This window comes from Pongo pygmaeus, chromosome 3 (assembly GCF_028885625.2).
Source record: "Pongo pygmaeus isolate AG05252 chromosome 3, NHGRI_mPonPyg2-v2.0_pri, whole genome shotgun sequence".
Taxonomy (NCBI): domain Eukaryota; kingdom Metazoa; phylum Chordata; class Mammalia; order Primates; family Hominidae; genus Pongo; species Pongo pygmaeus.
Window position 1 is genome coordinate 182606439 of NC_072376.2, and position 24975 is coordinate 182631413.

The 24975-nt window shown below is 36.6% G+C and overlaps 1 protein-coding gene across 12 annotated transcripts in view; it reads right to left on the bottom strand.

The window, feature by feature from the left end:
• Positions 1 to 302: 302 nt before the first annotated feature.
• Positions 303 to 24975, bottom strand: part of NEK1 (NIMA related kinase 1) — a 216646-nt gene continuing 191973 nt past the window's right edge. For all 12 annotated transcript variants that reach the window (XM_054485170.2, XM_063664283.1, XM_063664282.1 and 9 more), the window contains 5 exons: positions 13446 to 13597; positions 8666 to 8871; positions 7532 to 7662; positions 7236 to 7368; positions 303 to 1550 (listed from right to left, as the gene is read on the bottom strand). In XM_054485170.2, coding sequence (XP_054341145.1) covers positions 1537 to 1550; positions 7236 to 7368; positions 7532 to 7662; positions 8666 to 8871; positions 13446 to 13597 — 636 coding nt within the window. In that variant the 3' untranslated portion in view covers positions 303 to 1536. The remainder of the gene's footprint in view (positions 1551 to 7235; positions 7369 to 7531; positions 7663 to 8665; positions 8872 to 13445; positions 13598 to 24975) is intronic.

Below are 24975 nucleotides of genomic sequence, written 5' to 3' on the forward strand. Positions count from 1 at the left end.
CAAATCCTATTGATCATCCTTATTCCTGCACATACAACATCTTTTGAAATATGGCTAAAACAATTTTTTTCTACCATATTATACCCTTTTCTAATAGTTGTAATAGTTTAAGAATTAACACATAACCTCCCCAAAATCATGCCCATCTTTCAGGATTGTAAAGAATTAAAGTACAGAATTCATTTTCTTCCATTATGAAGAAAGAAATCATCAGGTACAAAACCAACAAAAGTATTATCAGCTTGATGTAAAAGCCTTCTATTGAGAAAAGTAAAATAATAAATAAAAGACAATCGATATACTTCAGGTAGATAATAAAAATTTAATAGCAATATCATAAAATAAACACACATTAAAAAATCAAGTATTTAGTTTTGGATATTAGAAATAATATACATAATAAATTCAATATACTGATAGTGCTGCAAGATAAGATTTTATTTTTCAAATTACATATTATGCCAACCAGCCTGCTTTGTACTCAGAGGTTCAAAAACTTTGCTTTTATTATGAAGAACATCTGGACCGTAGACACCTCTAACGAAACCAGGTTATACTTGGCATATTGTGATTGAAGCTGTGTGATCATCATCTTAATGACCTAACTAAATCCTCTCATAACGGAAAGAAGTTCAACTGGCAAACATTTCCCTCCCTAGGATCCTAGTTACCAAAACTGTCACAGTGTCAAAATAAAAATAATTATTTCCTCCTTTTTAACATCTTATTGTCCTTGAAGCTTATGTATGGAGAAGTTAAAAACCAAAAGAGCAACTTTAAGCTATATGCTAGGTCAATGTTAAATCCACAAACTAATTTTTCGATATAGTATTCCTGGTTCTGGTCCTTAAAGAGAAATAAAGGCATTAAACCAAGTTTTTATATGTCAGGAAATATAATTTTGCTATTCTTTCATAATCAAATCTTTCAATGATTTCTAAGACTGTTTCTACAGCCTGTGTGCTAGTTCAGGAGACACACTAATTGTAAAAGGACTTGAGAATATAAACTTTAAGGCTAAAAATTTCATCTTCAAAATGTATAGATCTAAACAGAGCCCTTGACAAGGTGATTTAATGTAGAACTGCTGGCCAGAATGAAAACAAGTACTAGACAGAAAAAAAATCATGCTTAAAGACTCCATTGAAAAACCACAGACAGGTCCTTCATGACATGGGTAATTCCTTCAACCTAAAGACATTTGCTGAAACTCAAAGTTACCCTATTGCATAGTAAATCTTCAAAACCATTAAGTCAGGTTCTGGGTCAATGTTTCCTATGCTTTGGTTGGATGATTTAATAAAGTATATATTTTATGAGATTTAACCATGGAATTCAATGAACAAAATAGATAAAATATTAGAATCTTCATTGAAAAATGGCATGTTTCTCCATCTTTTTCATGCAATAAGCAAGTCCATCTTAAATCTGATTTTTTAAATAAATAATTGCTGTATTTCCCACTGAAGCTTGTTATTCTGATAAGCCAAATTCAAATGCTTTCATATAGCTGAGGATTAAAAAACATTTTGAGGATTATTCATCATTATCTGTAGAAAAAAGAAAAAAAATTGACTTCATTTCAAATCAAGCTGTATCTAACTTTTAAAAAAACCCATTCTTGTTCATGCTAAAGGAAAAGAGCTTTAATGTAGTTTTAAACATACTTTAAAAATTATTTTATCACACATTCATTGTAAAATATTCAGACAATACAATGAAGAATAAAATGGGAAGCAAAAATCATCTATAAGCAAAAGATAACCAATGTTAACTTTATATAAATCCTCCCACAATGCTTTCCTATGCATACACAAATATCTTTTTAAAATTACACTAAAATGCAGTTTTGAAACATAGGTTTTCCACTGAAAACACCCTAGTGAATGGAAAGGTGGATACATAAGTGATAATGTAAGATTAGAAAATGCTAATGTTAGAATCTAGGTGGTGGGTGCATGGGTGATCACTGTAAAGTTCTTTCAGATTTTCAATATGATAAAAATTTGACAGTAAAATGTTAAAGAATAAATCATGGATATATTCTATGTTGACTTCAATGTCTGCACAGTATTCTGTTTAATGGATATGACATAATTAACCATTACTATTTATAGGCATTTTTGTTATTTTCAATTTTTTTAATTCTAAAGATTATAATCAAGTGAATTAAACAGACTGGTTAACTTAATCTTATATGCAAGCACTATCTTCCACATTCTAGCAAAAGTGATCTTTCATTAAAATCCAAGGGTCATGTCAAATCACTGCACTGCTTAAAACATTCGTTAGCTCCCTGCTGCCTCAAAATGGAAGCCACACTCCTTAACGTGGATTACAAAGCCCTTCATGATCTGGCCTTTTAAATATTTCTCATCTTACCAAATTTCATTCCCCACCTTCCTTAACTGCCCCTATAATTTATGCTTTAGGAACACTGAATTGTTATAGTTCCCCTACTACATTTTGCATACTTCCATGTATGAGTACTTATTTGCATTAAATTCCCATTCGTCTTTCAGAATCCAACTTTGATGTCCTCTCCCCTAGGAAGATCTATCCTGTCACCATCAATGTAGTTGGATCATTACTTTATAACTTACATACATTTTATTGCTTCCAAGGTAACACTTATCACTGTACTATAATTTACTTACTTTTCAAATAATCAGGAAAGTAATGAACACACACATCCATAATATGTAGAATTAACAAAAGGTAACTTTTGGCCATAGTGGTTTGGATTATTTAAGTAAAAGTGTATTACAGATGCAGAGTACCCTTTCTCAATTTTATTGCCTTCTCTTCTTCCCCAGGGGCATTTTCAGTACTCTGAAATTGATGTGTATTCTTCCCGCTCACGGGTTTTTGCTTTTATTTTTATTACGTACATGCACATCTAAATAAAATTGTTTAGAAACACTACATAAATGGTGTAATATTCTCCTTATTCAACTCATCATGTTTGTGGGGCTTATCCATATTGATAGTTGGAATTTAATTCATTCATTTTAGCCGATGTATAAAATTTTATTACATAAACGCAGCCCAATATTCCACCTAAAATGAATATGAAGAGAAGGTATGTGTCTCCTTCTTAAGAATCTATAATGGCCAGGCATAGTGGCTCATGCCTGTAATCCCAGCACTTTGGGAGACCGAGGCAGAGAGATCACCTGAGGTCAGGAGTTTGAGACCAGCCTGGCCAACATGGTGAAACCCTGTCTCTACTAAAAATACAAAAATTAGCTAGGTGTGGTGGCACATGCCTGTAATCCCAGCTACTTGGGAGGGTGAGACAGGAGAATTGCTTGAACCTGGGAGGCGGAGGTTGCAGTGAGCCGAGATCATGCCACTGTACTCCAGCCCGGGCGACAGAGCAAGACTCCATCTCAAAAAAAAAAAAAAAAAAAGAAGAAGAATCTATAAACTTGGGCCGCTAATGCTAATACTCAATGTGAGAACATGGTAGCCTCTGCCAGGTTGCCACTGGCCACAGCTGTTACACTCCTTCTCTCCTTGTGGAAGAATTTATTAGGAATACTATCAAATCGCTTACACATTTTATTAGCTCTATTTGACTTCTGACTCTGGATAGTATCTAGCTATGGACAAAAAAGCATTAACTTTATCAATGGCTAAAGATATTGATGCTTACCAAACCTGCATCATAACAGTATCAGGAGAGTTAAATAGCTGAGGCTGTCTTTTCAGGACTTATATAATTTCCAGTGAAATAAAACGGAAATGTGTTTTTGACAGTCTTCTTTTTAACTTGTACCTTAATGACTTGATGTCACTTTTGGGTGAGTAAGATAAGATTTTGCTTACCCCTTCCCTTCTTTACTCTCCCTTTTCCCCAACACAGAGAATAAAAGTGTGTAAGTACCATATGCAGATGACATGGCTTTATCATCTCCTAGATGTGGCCTAAAAGATAGCTGTCTGGACAACTATCTGTAAGATAGGTAGGCTGGGTGTGGTGGGTCACACCTGTAATCCTAACACTTTGGGAAGCTGAGGTAGGAGGACAGCTTCAGGCCAGGAGTTTGAGATCAACATGGTGAAATGCCATCTCTACCAAAAAAATACAAAAATGAGTCAGGCATGGTAGCTCACGCCAGTAGTACCAGTTACTCAGGAGGCTGAAGTGGGAGCACTGCTTGAGCCCAGGAGGCGGAGGTTGCAGTGAGTTGAGATCATGCCACTGCACTCCAACCTGGGTGACAGAGCAAGGCCCTGTCTCCATAGGAAAAAAAAAAAAAAAAAAATCCCACCAAAAACCTCCCCAAATCAAAAAGAACAGCTATATATGGGCTCTACTGACTTCCAATAAGAAGGACTGCAAAACAGTTATTCTGAATCAATGAATATGAAATCTATATCTAGTCATTTCATTTAACTCTCATGATTAACAATACAAAACAGCAAGTCAGCCCCATAATTCAATATCCATTTTATAACCAGTTTCTTTAGTAGCTATAGTAGTAAGTTACAATATTTTACGGGCTGTACTAAATTTTTTTTTTTAAGCTACACCTGCTGTAATGGTATGTACTAAGAGTTTTAGCAAAGATTGCCAGGGTAGGCATCTTCAATTGCTTTACATTTTTTCTAGGGTGAAGGAATTAGTCAGGCTTTATGATATAGAACTCTGGGGTTCTCTTTCCCTTTTCATTTGTGTACTAGAGAAAATCTGATATTGCTTCCTGAGTGGTGTATTAACCTAGCCTGATTCTTGGTCCTTTGCAGGGGAAATGGCCTTCTGTGTAGGCGTATATCCTTTTGAAGCCACTCAGTTGTCAAAAGAGGATGTCAATTCTACCTTGTGAATAAGTTGATTGTTACAGTTCTCCACTTAAGGGGCAAGGCAAACTAAAAGCTCTCCAGATACTTGTTGAGCAAAACTGAACCCCAAGCACATTGTTGCTGATTACTTATGAAAAGCTCTATTGAAACAATACTTAAGGAGAACCGCCTGGAGATGGAATAGTCTGAATATGAATAGAATTGGTTTGATACACTCTACAGAATTACTGAAATGGAATCATCCTCTGGCTTCGTGCCATTAACTTACAGCATGACATATGAGAAACAGCCTCATGAAATCTGAATATTGTAAAAATTACTGAGGATGCTTTTCATTCCATTATAGCACTGTTTTGTAAAATGAAGTCCAAGCTCTCAATAAAATAAGAAATCCACAAGTACCAGAAAATGTTTACCTTTTATATTTTCATTTTGATAAAATTTTTTAATATTTAGAGAAATACAACATCTGTTTTACAGTAATAATTCACAACTGACACAAATTTTCTACCACTAAGACTTGAGTTTTTTTTTACTGGGGTTTATAGACCCTTGGATTCTTGTGCCTGAAAAAAATATTTTTTGCTCCTTAAAGGGATCCAAATGTTATTCAAGTTTGAGGAACACTGTATGATAGTGCCCTCTTTTTAAAGATCATGGGAAAATTGTTCCTTTGGTTTCAATACCAAAAATAGCTGTCCTCTGAGCAACGAAAATGTTTTGTCTCATGAATACTGTGACTCATGTAATTAATGAGGTTTTCTGCTTTGTGAGAAAGACCAGCACCAAATTTGTTTCCTGTTTTTAGAAAATGTGGAAACCTTTTGAACATGAAGTTTGTATTCTTCATTCCTGGCTTCATGTTATACTGCTCATGTTCATTTGTCCAATTTGTTGACTTCCCCAAACTTTTTTTAAAACTTAATTTTCTCTCTTACTATATACATATATATATTTAAACGCAATCTTAGACTTTTTTGTATGAATATGCAAACAAATTTTGTATGGAATACAAATACATTTTATAAACATTTTTATTGCTAAAATTATGCATCAACATTTAAAACCCTCAATTTTAGTCTATGAATTAAACATTTAAAGTAATAAAATTAATGTTTGGGCAAATAATCTAGAAATAAATTCTTGTTCAAAATTTTACATATTGCTTTTTGTGTCTAAAAGTTTTGCCAGGTGCAGTGGCTCACGCCTGTAATCCCAGCACTTTGGGAGGCCAAGGAGGGGTGAATCATTTGAGGACAGGAGTTCGAGGCCAGCCTGGCCAACATGGTGAGACCCCTATCTCTACTAAAAATACAAAAATTGGCCAGGCGTGATAGCACCTGTAGGCCAAGCTACTCAGGAGGCAGGAGATTCACTTGAACCCAGAAGGCAGAGGTTGCAGTGAACCGAGACTGTGCCACTGCACTCCAGCCTGGACAACAGAGCAAGACTCCATCTCACACACAAAAAAAACATTTAATACTACATCCTTGATAAGAACTATTCTAGGGCCAGGCACAGTGGCTCACATTTGTAATCCCAGCACTTTGGGAGGCTGAGGTGGGTGGATCATCTGAGGTCGGGAGTTCAAGACCAGCCTGGCCAACATGGTGAAACCCTGTCTCTACTAAAAATACAAAAATTAGTCAGGTGTGGTGGTGCACACCTATAGTCCCAGCTACTTGGGAAGCTGAGGCAGAGAATCACTTGAACCCAGGGGGTGGAGGTTGCAATGAGCCAAGATCACGGCACTGCAGTCTAGCCTGGGCAACAAGACTCTGTCTCAAAAAAACAAAAAAATGAATTATTCTAATTTATAATCTTATTTTTTATTTTTTTTTGAGACAGGGTCTGGCTCTGTCACCAAGGCTGAGTGCAGTAGCACAATCACAGCTCACTGCAGCTTCAAACTCCTGGGCTCAAGCAATCCTCCCACCTCAGTCCCCTGAGTAGCTGGGACTACAGGTGCCCACCACTATGCCTGGCTAATTAAAAATTTTTGTGTGTGTAGAGATAGGGTTTCACTATGTTGTCTAGGCTGGTCTCAAACTCCTGGCCTCAAGCCATCCTCCCACTTAAGCCTCCCAAGTAGCTGGAATCACAGGCATGAGCCATGGCACCTGGCTAGGATTATTCTAATTGCTAGAGCTGTCCAAAAATCTATCTAGCAAGATATTTAAAAATCTCATTCAAAGGTTACTTGTAAATTAAATTAAAAATATGGACTTAAAGGACTTAAGTCAGTAAAAGTATATGACAGATCAGTAAAAGTACATGAGAAAGTTAATTTTATTGTTGCTTAAAAGTTATATAGTTCCCAAGTAGATTTCACAAAATGGATGTGATGTAAGCTGATTCATATACATGTATCATCTTGTTTTTCTCACATTTACTGAAAATTATACAGACATGTGAGGAAATCTTACCTTCTTGGTAGGCTCCATCTGCCATGACTAAATGAAGAATCTTGGCATAAAGATGCTGATGTTCATTTCCCAAAATATTTTGAACTATTTTTGAACAAATTTCAATATTTTCATCTTCATCTTCATGAATAGCCTATACCAAATTCCCAAATATAAATTAGTATTTGAATAACTTTCTCTAATTGTAGACTTCACTTTTTATTTATAATAAATTTAATGACCAATACAGATTATCAACATTTCTTTAACCTTCAAACATAGCACATTTTAAGTGTTTTAATTGACTTTTCACTTACTTTTATTTTCTCATAAACCTCAAAGAATTTTTCAAAGCCCATTTCCTGCTCCAGATGAAGTCTCAGTTCCTCTAAATGGTTAAAGACACTATCGCATTCACATTCACTAGCAGTTTCACCATCACTGTTATCTAAAAACCAAAATTAAAATAGAGATTTGATTTAAAAAGACCGAATAACTCATACCCTAATAGACTAAAATTCCATGACAAATGAATAATGCCATTGAAATAGACTACTTCTACTTTTATTATAAACAGTTTTTGTCATTTTAGTATTTGTCCTTTATTTGGTAAAAAAAAATGTATAAATCTGTCTAAACAAGAATGTTACTTTTCCTTTATAGATATAAAACATAAATCAGGTTGGAATCAAAACACTCCTAGAGATGTTACTTAAATGAAAAAAAAAAAGTGGAAAAAGCACACCTCCATGTTTTGCTTTGAAGCAGCTAACCCTAACTAGTGTTTTCAAAAGTTGGTAATAAACACGGTAAATACCATGGAAAAGCCTGCAGAAGGTAGACAACCTAAGACACACATCATTACATTTCAGGAAAGCACCTAGAAAGTATAAATGGCCAATATGTTTTGTCATGTACATGCTCAACATACTTTGAAAAAAAATTACTTAGTCTTTTCACTTTAGCTTTTCTTCCTAAATTAATATAATATAGTTATTGAAACAGACACACTTTCTATGCATCTTAGGGGTAATATTATGAAAGAGAAAGTTTACAAATTTACGAAAAGAGTTTTTAGTACTTTAAAAACTGCTTTCAGTATTAACCCTGCTGATTAATATATGCAGAAGCTCTTTCTAAAATATAGAATGCCAAGAAAACAACGTTATTATCTTTATTACTGGAAAAATCAGTCAATAAATGGAGATTAGAATAAAAATGGTTCAAAAAAGCATTGACATAATAGGAAAGAAATAAAAAATTTAATAAAAAAATGGAAAATCACACATTTGTATGAAAAGAAAAAGAATGAAAAAAGGGGAGAGACCCAGAGGCATGCTTCAGTTGTATTTAAAGTTGGAAATGGTTCATAGCAGAGATTAGAAAAATATACTCTACTTGAAATATTTGTAAACTGAAAAAGAAAAAGGTCCAAAACTCTGATCATGCACCTGAGTGCCATTCTTCATTCAGGGCACTTTCACTGCTGGGATTGTCATCTTCATCTGCCACATCTGTCCCATTTGCAGTTGGCTCCACATCACTGTTCTTTAAGACTGACTCTTCTTCACTATATTCTTCACCAGGTTGTTCCCTAAGTAACTGTTCCATCGAGGCCTGCAGCTCTTGTAAATCTGTGTCAGTTTCTTCAAACACACTGAAATTTAAAAAGTATAACTAAAAGTTTCAAACATACTGAAATTTACCAAGTTAAACAACTAAAACTACCTCATACTGAAATTTTACTTCTACTCAATATGTAGGCACTTCTTAAAAAATCCTAATAGTAGACAACAAAAAATCTGGAAAAAGCCTACATTGTTTTTCACCAGTAAGTTGAGGATGAATACAACTGATAAATATATCACACAACACATATTCTGGAATATATAAGCCAGAAGATGATTTGTTTAAAATGATCCCAACTTGCCAAAGAGAATCACATAACTATCAATGTTACTCATTGCTTAAATTCTGAAACAATGTTTTGATATTTTAACAGGCCAGACTATAGAAGTTTCTCTAAAACAAATAATAGTAAATTATTTTCTCTTTTATGGAATTTTGTAATTTTCAAAATATCCACGTGGCTAATAGCTAGACACTATACAAAAGGCTTTCCATATACATGCCCATTGGGCGTTTGAACTTTTAGAAATAGAAATACTTGGGAAATTTTATATTCATGTTAACAGGATGACCCAGTGATAAAATGGTCACCAGAAATCTTATCTTTAGATGCTTATTCTTAAAAATGTTCTAAAATACATAATAAATAGATTTTCTGTATAACTAGCCTATACCAACCATCATAATTCTTCACTGGAGAATTTTGTTTCCAAAGTATTGGTCAGAATATTAATTCTATTTTCATGGGATTATAGATGCTGGAATGAAATAACTTATATAAATATATAAATAATACCTTACATTTATATAGAACTTTTGTTTTTTAAACAGTTTTATCCTATTACTCAAATTTTATCCACAAAAAATCACTTTAGAGACATGAAAACTATGAACCAAAATGTTTAAATGACTTGGTCAAGGCCACATAGTCAGTAAATGACAGAGCACTGAAATCTAGGTCTTTGACCACTTCTGTAATATCCGAGAAACATACTCAGAAAATTTTTTTTCCTCTTATGATTTGCTTCTTTCTCCTAACATGGACTCTAAATGGAAAAGTTTGTGGACTAAAGGAGTTAACTGATGTTTTACATGTTTGAAGACTTCTAAAAGAGATTATGTACCTAAGCCGAGGATTTCATCTATCAGGAAGGCAATGCTTAACAGGACACAAGGGCTAATTAAGGCCTTTCTAAAAGTTTAGACTCAAATCAAATATTTACTGAAGAACTAAAATATAAACACTATTGTGTAAGACTGTCAATATAAATTCCGTTAATAGAAAGAGTAAATAATCTTTTTATGTAGAAATATCTTTATTTTGTACTTATACATACAAACTCCTATAATTTGACTTGTAGGAGCTATAGAAAAGCAAAGCATCTAATTAGAATGAGAAAATAGTGTCTAACTTCTTGAATCATCCCACTAGTAGCATTTAACTTAATATATAATTACAAGACTAATTTAGCCTGGGTGCAGTGGCTCATGCCTGTAATCCTAGCCCTTTGGGAGGCTGAGGCAAGAGGACTGCTTGAGGCCAGGAGTTTGAGACCAGCCTGGGCAACATAGCGAGACCTCTCTAGAAAAAAATTGCAAAAAACTTAGCTAGGCGTGGTGGCATGAGCCTGTATTCCTAGCTACTAGGGAGTCTGAGGCAGGGGGACTGCTTGAGTCCAGGAGTCCAAGGCTGCTGTGAGCTATGATTGCAGCACTGTACTGTAGCCGGGGCGACAGAGTGAGACCTTATCTCCCAAAAAAAATTTTATTATAAAAAAAAGATCAACGTAGCATGCACACCTGCTATGTACCATTACTACAATGAGTAAATATTGACCTGTTCATAAAATCATCTAGTGGCTGGCCTAGAGGAATTAGTGCCCTCTGCAGATGGTATTCAATTGAGGCAGCTAAGCTTGCCACTGTAAGAAAGTATGAGAAGATTAAGATCTTTTACTAAATGAGCACCAAAAAACTTTAAGGTACTTAAAAAAATCTGGTCTTGAATTCAGTTTTTAGTTGGCTTTCTTATAAAACCTTGACTAAAGTTTAGACCAAAAAATAATAATAATAATAATTTTCCAAAGACAAACATCAAGTGAAATATCCCTATAACAATATGAAATAACGTACTTTAAAAACAACTTGGTTTTCAAATTTTTCAATTAATACTAAAGGCTTCTAACTTAAGTTTTAAAATAAAATTCTGTCATCAATTGTTCATTAAAAGAACACATGCATAACACAAACTTAGCAGCTTAGAAGAAAGAAAAAAATAAAAGAACACAAGCCACAAGTAACCTGTAGTTCATTCAAATAAAAAGAAATGATTTCATAAATTTTTCGGGAAAAAAAATTGTAGTTAGCAGTTTATCAACAATAGAAATCCTGACTGTTGTTATGTTCTCCAATAGGATTAATAAGAACACATATTTCAGTGTTTAACGACCACAGTCAAGCAGAAGAAACAAAAGTAAAAAGGTAACTTTTCTTCTAGATTGTAAGGTCATTAGTAAAAATCTACAGAACTCTAGGAAAAATGAAAAAGGCAATCTTTTAAAAATGAAGTTTCACCAGAAACTTAAGAAGCAAGGGCAAGGCTTAAAAAAGAACCAAAAACCAGAAAATAAAATGTGCCAGCTGCATCGATCCTACGTAACTCATTACAGAAGAAAACATTATGACAGTGATATAATACTTTCAATCAGATCAAAATACAAGTTCTTCCCAAAGGTAAAAGTAAAAAGCAGAAACAAGTTCAAAGAAATTACAAAATAAATTATAAAATTTCTAATATTTTATAACTTTTTCTCCAGGTGATTTGAACACACTGTACCTTCTCACCTTACTCTAGGAAACTCTGGTTTTATTACCCCAAAAAGTGTGTAACATTTGTCTGAGGGGGTTGAGAGGGCTGACCAACACTGAACAAGGTAAAGGAAGGTTCTTTTTTTTTTTTTTTTAATGGAAAAAAAATTTTTTTTTATTTTACTTTAAGTTTTAGAGTACATGTGCACAATCTAAGGGGCTATCACTCCTCACAGCTCTCAGAGGTATTGCTTGTTAAATTTCTCTCCTAGATTCAGGATTCCCCATGAATCACAAAGAAAGCAATTTTGTGAAAACAATCCAATTACATGCATAAAACATGTGTGCACTGACACATGTGCACACACACACACGAACAAAAGTGGTCTACCTGCTAACTCCCCATTGCCATGGCTTTGAAATCATACATGGCAGGAGGTAGATGTGGAGCTTTCTGGTCATTCTCCTGGGAAACGGTAGAGCACAGTCATGAATTGCTTAACAACAGGAAGCATTCTGAGAAATGCATTGGTATAGCCAATTTCATTGTTGTGCTAACATCATAGAATGTGCTTACACAAACCTAGTCAGTATGGCTAACTACATACCTAGGCTATATAGTAGAGCCTGTTACTTCTAAGCTACCAACCTGTACAGCATATGACTGTACTCAATACTGGAAGCAACTGTAACACAATGCTATCTGTCTATTCTAAATATATCTAAACATAGAAAAGGTACAGGGAGAACATTGTATAAAAGATAAAAAATGGTAAACTTTACAGGGTACTTATCATAGGACATTACTATACACTACTACAGACTTTATAAACACAGTATGCGCTTAGGCTACACTAAATTTATCAATTTATTTTTCTGCAATAATAAATTAACTTGGCCAGTCCCAGGCCTGTAATCCTAGCTATTTGGGAGAGTGAGGTGGGAAGATTGCTTGAGTCCAGGAGTTGGAGGCTGCAGTGAGCTATCATCATGCCAGGGCACTCCAGCTTATTTATTTTTCATTTTTGAGACAGGGTCTCACTCTGTTGCTCAGGCTGGAGTGCAGTGGCATGATCATGGCTCACTGCTGCCTCAAATTCTTGGGCTCAAGTGATTTTTCCACCTCAGCCTCCTGAGTAGCTGAGACTACCTACAAGGCATGTGGAAACAAACCTGGCCATTTAAAAAAATTTTTTTGGCTAGGCGTGGTAGCTCATGCCTGTAATCCTAGCACTTTGGGAGCCCGAGGTCGGCAGATCGCTTGAGGTCAGGAGTTTGAGACCAGCCTGACCGACATGGTGAAACCCCATCTCTACCAAAAATACAAAAATTAGCCAGGTGTGGTGGCAAGTAATCTCAGCTACTCAGGAGGCTGAGGAGGAGAATCGCTTGAACTTGGGAGGCAGAGGTCGCAGTGAGCCAAGATCATGCCACTGCACTCCAGCCTGGGTGACAGAGCAAGAGTCCATCTCAAAAGAAAAAATAAATTTTTTTGTAGAGATGGTGTCTCACTATGTTGCCCAGGCTGGTCTCAAACTACTGGGTTCAAGCATTCCTCCTGCCTTGGCCTCCCAATGTGGTGGGATTGTAGGTGTGAGCCACTGTGTCCAGCCTGCACTCCAGCTAGGTGATAGAGTGACACCCTGTCTCTTAAAATAGATAAAAATAATACACAGAAGACATAAAAGCAGAGGTGAATGATTAAAAAAAAAGAGCTAGGTAAGTTATCCCCTCTTTTTTACATGTAAATTCAGAAACTCTTTTAATGCTGTTTACTAATGACATTATACTTACATGTCTTCAGAATCAGAAGGTCCTTCTTTAATGTTTTCATCTTCAATTTCATCTATTTCAAGATTGTCTTGACGAACATCTCCTACGGTGGGAACATCCATAAGGGTTCTGAACAGCTTTGAGAGATCTGGAAGTGAACATGTCCTTAACAACTAAAATAAAAATCAACAAATTTCTTATTAGGAGAAAGATAATTAAAACATAAAAATGGGAGAAAACTAGAACTAATCACAATTTTGTTACATACCTACATATATACATAAATATAAATATAAATACATATATAAAAATATTTTTAGAGCTAGAGGATCCAAAGGTGACTTGCATAAAGCTAGAACCTAATTATCTTGAATTTCAGCTCAGTCTTTTTTCACAGGAAACTAAACTTGTGAGTTATGTTTGGGTTTTAGCACAGGAATTCCCTGATACCACCTTTGAAAACTGGGAGAAGTGTTTATTTAGGTATAAACATGGAATGGACTTGGAAATCTGTCAGGAATCAGGCAGTGCTAGAAACTACCTGTTTTCTCCTTCTCACTCACGACCCATTTGTTCCGCTTTCATGGTATTTCTGCTAAGTGTTCCTCTCATCTTCCTGTGGTCAACTTGCCCCATACAGTCTCGCCCAAGTGCTGCAGCATGTTAGTCTGAAGTTTGGCTAAGCGCCACCACATGTAATTGATGGCCCCTTGTATCACTCAATTGTAGGAACTGCTGATTAGCCACATACTGGTGAAATAAGGGGCCTCAAATCAGTGCAGAGAGAAGCCTATCAGTGCTTCCCTGACCATGGGACTGTGAGTGGAACCTTTCTCACTAGAACAGAAGGCAGGAAGGACAAGCACTTTGATGTCAACGCTGAGCATAATTTGTAGGAACAGTAAGAAGAAACTCAGCCAACTGAGTTCAGGAAAGAAAAAAAGCACAGTTGAGGTGTTGAAAATGTGAATCTGTACTGGATAAGGGATAATAGAAATAGCCTCTGTCCAACAACCTTTCAACAATTAGAATGTGATAGATAGACAGGGCTACGAAACAACTAACTACATACATAACTCTCACAGCTGGGTTAACCCTAAAGGAATCTGTGAGATTTGAAACATGACTACTAAGGCACTGATAAGAACTCTTCACCAGATGGGAGCCTGTGAGGAAAACACAATGTTTAGCATATTAATGAAAATTTATATACTTGGCCAATTTTATTGGTACAATCTGTTTTTGAGAATAATGAAAAAGATTTCCATTATTTGAACATAATTTAAATGTTCTCACACTCAAGGGAAAAACTGTTATGAACTACAAGTTGGTAAAAGTACACTGCTTGTTAAATCACTTAGTGATGGTACTGGAAGTATTTCTTCTGCTGAATTTCCCACTGTCTGTAGAATTCACACTTTCCTTGTTTATTATTTTAATGGTTTGGACCACGTATATTATAAACTACCAATATGTACCAGAAATGGTTTCCTTAGGTACCTGCTAATCAATAAACAGCACATATGCATTATATACTTAAATTTGGGGTTACTACATAAAATAATGCAATATTTTTTAGGCTGAGATACATTCTGGCCCTGGTAAAATAAACTCAATTCTAGTTTACTCCTTTTGCTAACCAAAAGAAATTTCAAGTGGTCATGTAATTTGACAACTTACCTCCTGGAACAGGTTTATACCAACCCACTAATCTGACAACTATCAACTGGATAAGCCCTTCATGTTCACAGTACTCCTTGATAGACTAATAAGTCCCCCCACCTACTCCCCCATGGCTTTGGAGGCTTTTTTCCCTATAGATTTATTTATTTTCATTTTTCCTTTTCATCTTTTAAACAATACAAATGATTTTTTTTATTTCAATAGTTTTTGGGGTAAAGGTGATTTTCGGTTACATGGATACGTTCTTCAGTGGTGATTTCTGATATTGGTGCACACAACACCCGAGCAGTGTACACTGTACCCAATGTGCAGTCTTTTATCCCTCATCTACCTCTCACCCTTCCCCCCTCGAGTCCCCAAAGTCCATTATATCACTCTTATGCCTTTGTGTCTTCAAAGCTTAGTTCCCACTTATCAATGAGAACATACACTATTTGGTTTTCTATTTCTGAGTTATTTCACTTAGAATAATGGCCTCCAGCTCCATCCAAGTTGCTGCAAAAGACATTATTTCATTCCGTTTTATGGCTGAGTAGTCTTCCAAGGTACGTATATTCCACATTTTCTTTATTCACTCGGTTGATGGGCAGTTAGGTCATTTCCATATCTTTGCAATTGCAAATTGTGCTGCTACAAACATGCGTGTGTGTGTGTGTCTTTTTCATATAATGACTTCTTTTCCTTTGGGTAGATGCCCAGTGGTGGGATTGCTGGATCGAATGGTAGTTCTACCTTTAGCTCTTTAAGGAAACTCCATACTGTGTTCCATAGCGGTTGTACTAATTTACATTCCTACTAGCAGTGTAAAAGTGTTCCCTTTTCACCACATCCAAGCCAACATCTATTGTTTTACTTATTGTTTTTCTTTTTTTTGAGATGAAGTCTTGCTCTGTCGCCCAGGCTGGAGTGCAGTGGCGTGATCTCGGCTCACTGCAAGCTCCGCCTCCTGGGTTCACGCCATTCTCCTGCCTCAGCCTCCTGAGTAGCTGGGACTACAGGCGCCCGCCACCACGCCCAGCTAATTTTTTGTATTTTTAGTAGAGACGGGGTTTCACCATGTTAGCCAGGATGGTCTCGATCTCCTGACCTTGTGATCCGCCTGTCTCGGCCTCCCAAAGTGCTGGGATTACAGGCGTGAGCCACTGCGCCCGGCCACTTACTGTTTTTGGACTTCTTAATTATGGCCATTCTTGGCCAGGTGCAGTGGCTCACTCACACCTGCAATCCCAGCACTTTGGGAGGCCGAGGCAGACGGATCACTTGAGGTCAGGAGTTTGAGACTAGCCTGGCTAACATGGTGAAACTCTGTCTCTATTAAAAACACAAAAATCTGCCAGGTGTGGTGGCATGCACCTGTAATCCCAGCTACTTGGGAGGCTGAGGCAGAAGAATTGCTTAAACCTAGGAGGTGGAGGTTGTAGTGAGCCGAGATCACACCACTGCACTCCAGCCTGGGCGACAGAGCGAGACTTTGCCTCAAAAAATACAGAAAAGAAAAAATTTTACGGCCATTCTTGCAGGTGTAAGGTGGTATCTCATTGTGGCTTTAATATGCATTTCCCTGATGATTAGTGATGTTAAGCAGTTTTTCATATGTTTGTTGTTTATATTCTTTTCAGAAATGTCTATTAATGCCCTTTGCTCACTTTTTGATGGGATTGTTTTTTTCTTATTTGTTTGAGTTCCTTGTAGACTCTGCATACTAGACTGGTAAGTTTGAAACAGGTTATTCATCCTTGGTCAAGAGAATTTTATAAAAGAACACTTTCAGTTCTATAATTCTGATTCTACTATTCTATGTTGTTTAAACAATATTCTATAGTTTTAACATCCACAAAAAGAACTCTTTCTGAAAATAACAACTCATCTATAACACACTGGCCGAGATCTTCATGTATAGTATTTTCTTTTTTCAAGATTGTTACATGATAATTTACACATCTAGCATTTGGTATCATTATAAGTTCAAATAAGAGTACCAAATTTTGGGAAACCTTAAAATGTTTCCTTCAGTTTTATTGCTGGTTAGTTCTATTTTTTTTCAGAGATGTAGAGAAACATATAACATAGTGAATGAATTCAGTATTACTTGCATTAACAGAACTTCAACTAAAAAATTCTACTCATAGTAATTCTAATACACTCTTTGAACTTCAGTATTTTTCATATAAAATTAGAAGTAGTAGTATTCTAGTTACACTACCAAATGGCTTATGATGGGCACATTCGTTTAGCCTCTGTTTACTGCAATTAAATGCTGCTGCTGCTGCTCTCTAAGAATAACCACTGTGAATATCTGCTTACTTCAACCAATACATCAGGTTCAAAATGGATTTAAAACATTAATTTAAAAATTAGGAACACTTCCCAAAGACAAAAATTATGGACATTATCTAATAATGGAATACTTTAACAAATCAAAAGACATCTAAGGTACATGTGCTATTTATGTGAATTATAGGTTAATCATTTTTTGCCACTTTGCATTTGCTTTAACAAGAAATTCTCAAGTTTTCATAAAGGAGATCAGTTTTTTGTCCCACTCCCTATCCACAGAACACATCTGATCTCTCTCCATCCCTTATTGACTATCCCCTAAAGTGAAGAAACACGAGCTGATTGAAGGCAAATTTGCAAGAGGGCACTGACAATAAAGTGTGTGTCCTTCCTGTTCTCTTTCTCAGATCTGCCTGCCACAGTGTGTGCGTGCGTATCCTGTTTCCCTTCTGTTGCCTTGTAGTGAGCACAAATAGCTCAGGCCTACGCCTGCTTTCTAGGGACAAGATAGGTCTCACTCTCAGTCTTCCTGCTACTGGAGCTTGATGGATATAAAGCTCTTATTGTGGGTTAAGAAAGTTTGTTCTTCAGATTCCAAGGACTAGTCACTGGAGGAAAATATTGAGAGGGATGATTTTAGGCCAAACCTAAGCCACATTTTCCAGTAGAGCTTTATCAAAAATAAAACTGATGTTATGATCTTTATCTGACTCTATTTTTTTTTTTTTTTTTTTAGTCCTCAGTGGTCATGACTGACATTTTTATTTTTTATTTTTGAGATGGTGTCTCGCTCTTGCTGCCCAGGCTGGAGTGCAATGATACAATCTCGGCTCACTGCAGCCTCTGCCTCCTGGGTTCAAGCGACTTTCCTGCCTCAGCCTCCAGAGTAGCTGGGATTACAGGCATGTGTCGCCACACTTGGCTAATTTTGTATTTTTAGTAGAGATGGGGTTTCACCATGTTGGCTAGGCTGGTCTCAAACTCCTGACCTCAGGTGATCCACCTGCCTCGGCCTCCCACAGTGCTGGGATTACAGGCGTGAGCCACTGTGCACCGCCATGACTGACTTTTATGTCATTTTAACTGGCTGCAAATGAAGTGGAGTTAGCAGGTAATTCTCTATCTCAACCTACTTCAGATTTCATGGGATTATAAATTAATCAAATCTTGAAAATGTTACTATTTTTAAAAATTCCATTGGAAAAATATATTGATAATTTCCCTTTATAAAATCACAACAAATGCAAAGTTTTGATATGAATCTTTACAAATCTATGTTGGCCTACAGACCATTCACTGCATTATGAAGGCATGTATCCCAGCCAGGAGTAGCCTCTGAGGAATACCTTCATACCTGACTAGCAGGCTCCAGATAAGGAGGAGAAACGGGGCTCATGTATACAAACTTTCTTCACCAGCCTTGCTTCAATTTTTCCAATTATTTATAATCATGTATTTTATCATTTATATTTTCCAATTAGAATGGCTCCATGAGCAGTAGTTTTCCTCACTACTGTAACTCTAGCATTTAGAGTGGTACCTGGCACATAGCAAATATTTAATAAATATTTGTTGACTAAATGAATCTGCCTTACAATAGCTTGACTCAGAGTGAGAATTTGTGGGGAACTCCACAAATTCATCCTGTATCCACTTGTGAGGACAATCAAACAGGCTTAACCAGTTTGTACTTTTAAAGAAACAGTTGTTCTTTAGAGAAGAATACAAGACTGTATCACTGGCTTTAAACTGCTTATCACCTGTTCTACCTTTGTTTCTTCTGAAGGTGGAACAGTGTTTCCCTAGACTGATTTCTACTTTTAAAAGCCTCCTTGTAAAAGGCTTTTAATCAAAACCCATCACTGATGAATTCTCCCTAACAGGACAAAGAAAAGGAAAGCTTTATGGTAGAGAATGAACTTTAAACCATGCTTCACCATTATCTTCTACTATTGGACTTCTTTGGCCTATACCTTTATCAAAACAAAGCTACATTTGGTAAGGTACAAAGCAACCACATGTAAAAAGTCCCTAACTGATGAATACATTCTATCCACAGATAGAATTTATTGGGCATTAAACATGTATTAGATGCTGAGGATATAATGGTGATTGAAAATAGATCCAGTCCTTGCCTTATGATACTTTTAGGGAAGAAAAATATCCTGACTCTGGGAATTCTGAATGTAGAAAAGTCATCACCACAAGACCAGAGAACAGTTGTGGCAACAGAAAGGAGAAAGGCTTATCTATGTTTCAGGAGCCATAGGTCTCTGCTGGAATAAGACTGAGAGGGGTGGTGGGGGGAGGGAGGGAGGAAGAGAGAGGGAGAAAGAGAGGGAAAGAGGGAGGCAAGGAGAGAGAGAGGGAGATTGAGATTGAATGTCTCTTTGATGAAGTTCACTTAATGAACAAATATAAGGACCCAAACTTTTCAGACTGTTCTGATTTGTGGGCTATAAACTCTACCATTGTGTTCACTTAACACCATAGGTGTGTGGTATTAATTTAGTTTATGTCACTTTTTTTTTTTAAAGCAACTCTTTACTCCTTCAAACTATAGTTATTAATATTTAAATATTACAGCTAATTTTTTCTTTTTTTTGAGACAGGGTCATGCTCTGTCATCCAGGCTGGAGCGTGACGGCATGAACACGGCTTACTGCAGCCTTGACTTCCTGGGCTTAAGCGATCCTCCCACCTCTGCCTCCGAAGCAGCTGGGACTAGAGGTGGGTGTGTGCCACCATGCTTGGCTAATTTTAAAATGTTTTTGTAGAGGTGGGGGCTAACTATGTTGCTCAGGCTGCTCTCAAACTCCTGGGTTCAAGTGATCCTCCTGCCTCGGCCTCCCAAATGCACCTAAATTTTGTGCCACATTCCTCTACAACAAATTCCAAAGTTTTCCAGGCAAGTTTTCATATAAGATGGCAATGCAGGAAGTACTTCACCACAGGCAACAGTTATTTTACGAATAAATAAGTGATAAAGAGAAAGTACAAATTTAAATGACCTTTAATCAGTTTTTGTCTCTGTGTAAGAAACTAGATCAGTCACTTCATGTCACTAATACGTCCTTCAAAATCTATACTGATCCCCCATGTACTTCACCTCTCTACATTGTAATTTCCTCATCCGTAAAATGGAGACAACAGTATTAATGGCCAGGTGCGATGGCTCACGCCTGTAATCCTAGAACTTTGGGAAGCCGAGTGGGCAGATCGCTTGAGGTTGGGAGTTCAAGATGAGCCTGGCCTACATGGTGAAACTCCGTCTCCACTCAAAATACAAAAATTAGCTGGGCATGGTGGTGGGTGCCTGTAATCCCAGCTACTTGGGAGGCTGAGGCAGAAGAATCACCTGAACCCAGAGGGCAGAGGTTGCAGTGAGCCAAGATTGTGCCACTTCACTCCAGCCTGGGTGACAGAGCGAGACTCAGTCTGAACAAAAACAGTATTTGTCACGTAGGGTCACTGTGAGAAGTAATTATATGTCAAGCAGCTTGAACAGTATATAGCATACTATTCATACTATTAGCCAGCTACTATTACACTAATAATTAGCATACTTTTATTAGATGTTAGTTCATAGCTACTTCCCAAGATAAAAAATATTAATAATTGTGAACAATGCAAAGCTGTTTTCTGATCTAGAATCTATTTGCTTAAATTTTAATGAGTTAGAGTCATACATCCTACTAGTAACAACAGAAAGGTCAGTATAATCTGTATTACTCCGATAATATGGTCTTAAATTTGGTACTTCTTTTTTATTACCACCAAGAAGTAAACCTCATATTAGTAGTCTCTTTCCAAAATTTTATTGGTTGTTATCCAATAACCCTATATAGAAAATTAACTTGTTTAATATTTATGAATGTATTTGACAAAGTGTTCATAATTGTAATTCATCAGAAAGGCACAGCACTCAAAATCAGACATTCCTTTGAAGCACTATTAATATTTTTAGCAGTCAAGGAGGGTTGACATATAACATACTTTAAACACTTTCCAGGCTGCAATTAGGTCAACTGTGATCTGTGGCAGTACTTCTCAAGTGGGGAATGTGGACCACCAGCAGCAGAATTACTTACGATGTGTGCCAAAAATGCATATTCCTGACCTCTGCTCCAGATATATTAAAACAAATACCTTTAGCTGTGAGGTGTAAGAATCTGTATTTTTGACAAACATTCTTCATGGTACCCACATTAAAATTCTAGAGTTAAGGCTGTATGGTTTAAAACAAACTGATCATTAATCAATGGTGAATGAACAAAATGGTGAATGAACAAAAAAGTTTTCATGAAGAAGTTCTAGTTTTGATTAAAAATTGCTCTGTAACCTACTTTAACAAAAATAGCTGGCCACCTAACCAAACTAGAGTCTGAGTTATAGTCATTTTCCATTATATAGGTTATCAATTGTATCACCGCCTCATTGGATTTCAAAGTTATCAGCCAACAACATAGAGCACTGCATGGCATGCCTTTGCAGTGCCATCCACTGAATAGTCTATTAAAAGCTATATTGCAAAATGTGACTTTTCAAAGACAAACAGCTAATTCATTTGGTAATCTAGAATCTGTCCTTATGTAAACAAAAGCATGAGAAAACAACAATTTTAGTCTATTTAATTTTGACCTTTCACAAACTAACCTTCAGTGATCTCCAAGTGTGATACCTCATTTTAGCAAGTCACTTTATAACTACCTTATAAAATCATCTACTGTATTTACAGTACAAATAGTACTGAAGTTATCATAGGTTACAGAATTTATTGGCTGTTATAGAAAACTCCAGTAGAGAAGTCCCTTACAGAGGGAAGAAGCAAGGAAAGCATTTATTCCCCTGAACAATTTATATATTTCTCTCCTCTGGGGAATATGGCATAGTTTATAATTCTCTTTTCATTTTGACTATCATTTAAACAAATCTTATGCTCAATATTAAAACTATGTATAATAGTCGCTAATGGCTTGCTGATTTGTAATGCATATTCTCTAGTACAATCTATATATTTGGATGTGATCAATTCTTCTGGTCTGAAGCAGGGTATAAACAAATACGTAGTATAAAAGGAAGGGCAGTCTGCTGGAATAACTGTGCTTATTCCAGGTCATCACTTATAGCCCTGCTGATGAATGGTGGCAATCAAAGCATTACTCTGATTGCCAGTCTTACAGTGATCAACTAAGCCACTAACTACTATCTGTATGGTTGCTTAAACACGTAATTCAGTTTACTGTCATTACATCTTAGTTTCTGCAAAAAGAGTCCTTTAAAGTACATTAAAGGAATGCCTTAGTATCACGATCCAGAGCATATTCCCAGAATTCTAGGGCTCTAAAGACGTGACTAAGGAACTGCTTGTGAGGTGGAGGGTGGGGTAGGGGCAAGAGGACAAGGGAGGACTTGGGCCACAAGAACAGCTCCACTTTTATCTCTTTAAGACATTGTATTACTTTATTCAGAAAAAAGAGAGACTTTTTCTAGAAAACGGGGAAAAGATCCCACAGATTCGAAAACTAAGGACATCTGCTTAAGGACAAGAATGACCAGAATCTTACCTCCTGCACATCTGAGTTACTAAGAACTAGTTGTAATGCCTCAAACACACTGTGCTATCTCATGTTCATGACAGTTAATTTTGCTTTAAATGTTCTCATGTCTCATCCACCATGCGAACTTTTTCAGAAATCTTTCTTTGTTCTAGGACAGACTTAACCATTTCCTCTTTAGTGGTCCCACTATACCACATTCATCTCTCCATTACAGGAATTATCATAAGGCATTACAAGTGTTTTCACTTATTTGTTCCTTCTCAAACGGTGTGGTAGATAAGATTTACAACAACATCCTCAAGGTAAATACAAAAGTCTTCTAGAGAATTTCTTATACTACTCACCAAAGTAAACTGACAGCATAAAGATATATTAATGCATATCTTATTTAAGACAGATCTTTGGTGTACTGGTTAACAATCCTCACATTAGGTATCACAGATACATAAATGTCTTGATGTTATCAGAGGTACTCAAAGATTCAGCTTAAGCACACGTGGCTGGGCATGTGGCTCACACCTGTAATTCCAGCACTTTTGAGAGGTCAAGGTGGGAGGATTGCTTGAGCCCAGGAGTTCCAGACCAGTCTGGGCAACATAGCGAGACCTTGTCTCTACAAAAAATTTAAAAATCAGCCAGGTATGGTGAAGCATGCCTGTAGTCCCAGCTATTCAGGAGGCTGAGGTGGGAGGATTGCTTGAGCCCAGGAGGTTGAGGCTGCAGTGAGCCGTGACTGCACCACTGCACTCCATTCTGGGAGACAGAGCAAGACCCTGTCTCTAATATTAAAAAAAGATTAAGTGCATTCATGAATATACTTTAAATAAAATCACAGTAATAAGTGAAGCTGAAAAGCTAACAACTACTATATTAGAGTTTCCTGTATGTGCTATAGTAGCATGTCCTATAACTGTAATTTTCCAACCTGATGGCCAAGATGATGATGTCTGACATTACTTGGGATGGCAATTACTAGAAATGGAAATGAAGCCAAGGCCCCACTTGAAAGACTATAATGAGTCACAGTTGAAAAGAACAAAGAGAAGCTCATTTCAGGCCAGGGTAACAGCAAGTGCAAACTCTACTGCAGGAAAGGGAGTGGTGTATCAAGGGAAAATGTTAGAATGAGCTAGAGAAAAATATTTTGAGGTCAGACAGAGAGGCAGTCAATGCCACATGAAACCTTGTAGACCATGGTAAAGAGTCTGAATATTAGTTAAGCAGCAGAAAGCCACTGGAGTCTTAAGCATGGCTGTGATTTGACATAATTTATAATATTAAAAAAGACTTCTGGTTTCTATTTGGACAATGGATTTCACACAGGCAGCCACAGAATTAGGAAGAGAAGTTAGGAAACAATTGGTTGATATGACTAGTAGACTGATGAAATAGATGAATAATCTGTAGGAAAGAACTAGAGTAATAAAGTTGAGTATCATCAGCATATAAATTATATTTAAAGCCTTGGGGTCAGATTACTTGGGAAGCAAATGCAAACAGAGAAGGCCCAGGACATAGCCTTGAAATATCACATTTATCTTCTGGAGACTTCCAGCTCTGGCCATGAGAGAGTAACAATGGCCAGACTTAACTCCCACAGGAAACAACTAGAAAACTGGCAAAATACATGACATTGTGTTTAGATATTAAACAATAAGCAGCACAAGACTGTGATCCCTGTGAGAAGGAAAATGAATGAAGTAAACCCTACCACTAAACTGGCTTTCTGCCTGGAGAAAATATCTGGACTTTGGGTGCAGCCTTGCTAGACTGATGAGACAAAGATCAAAGTCCAGGGAGGTAGAACTAGAAAAGAGAGATTCATTAAAATAAAACAAAAAAAACTTCAAAATTTCTCAAGGTAGTTTTCTTGAGTCTTTGATGAGCACAGGCCATGAATATGCAGAATGAAACTTCACAAAGCTAGGCCAAAACAACTAGGGAGTTGTAGGCTGAACAATGCTCAGAGCTCATGCAGGTAGGAGATGATCAAACTGACCGAGAGGGAGGTGTCTCCTCAAGATCACCTG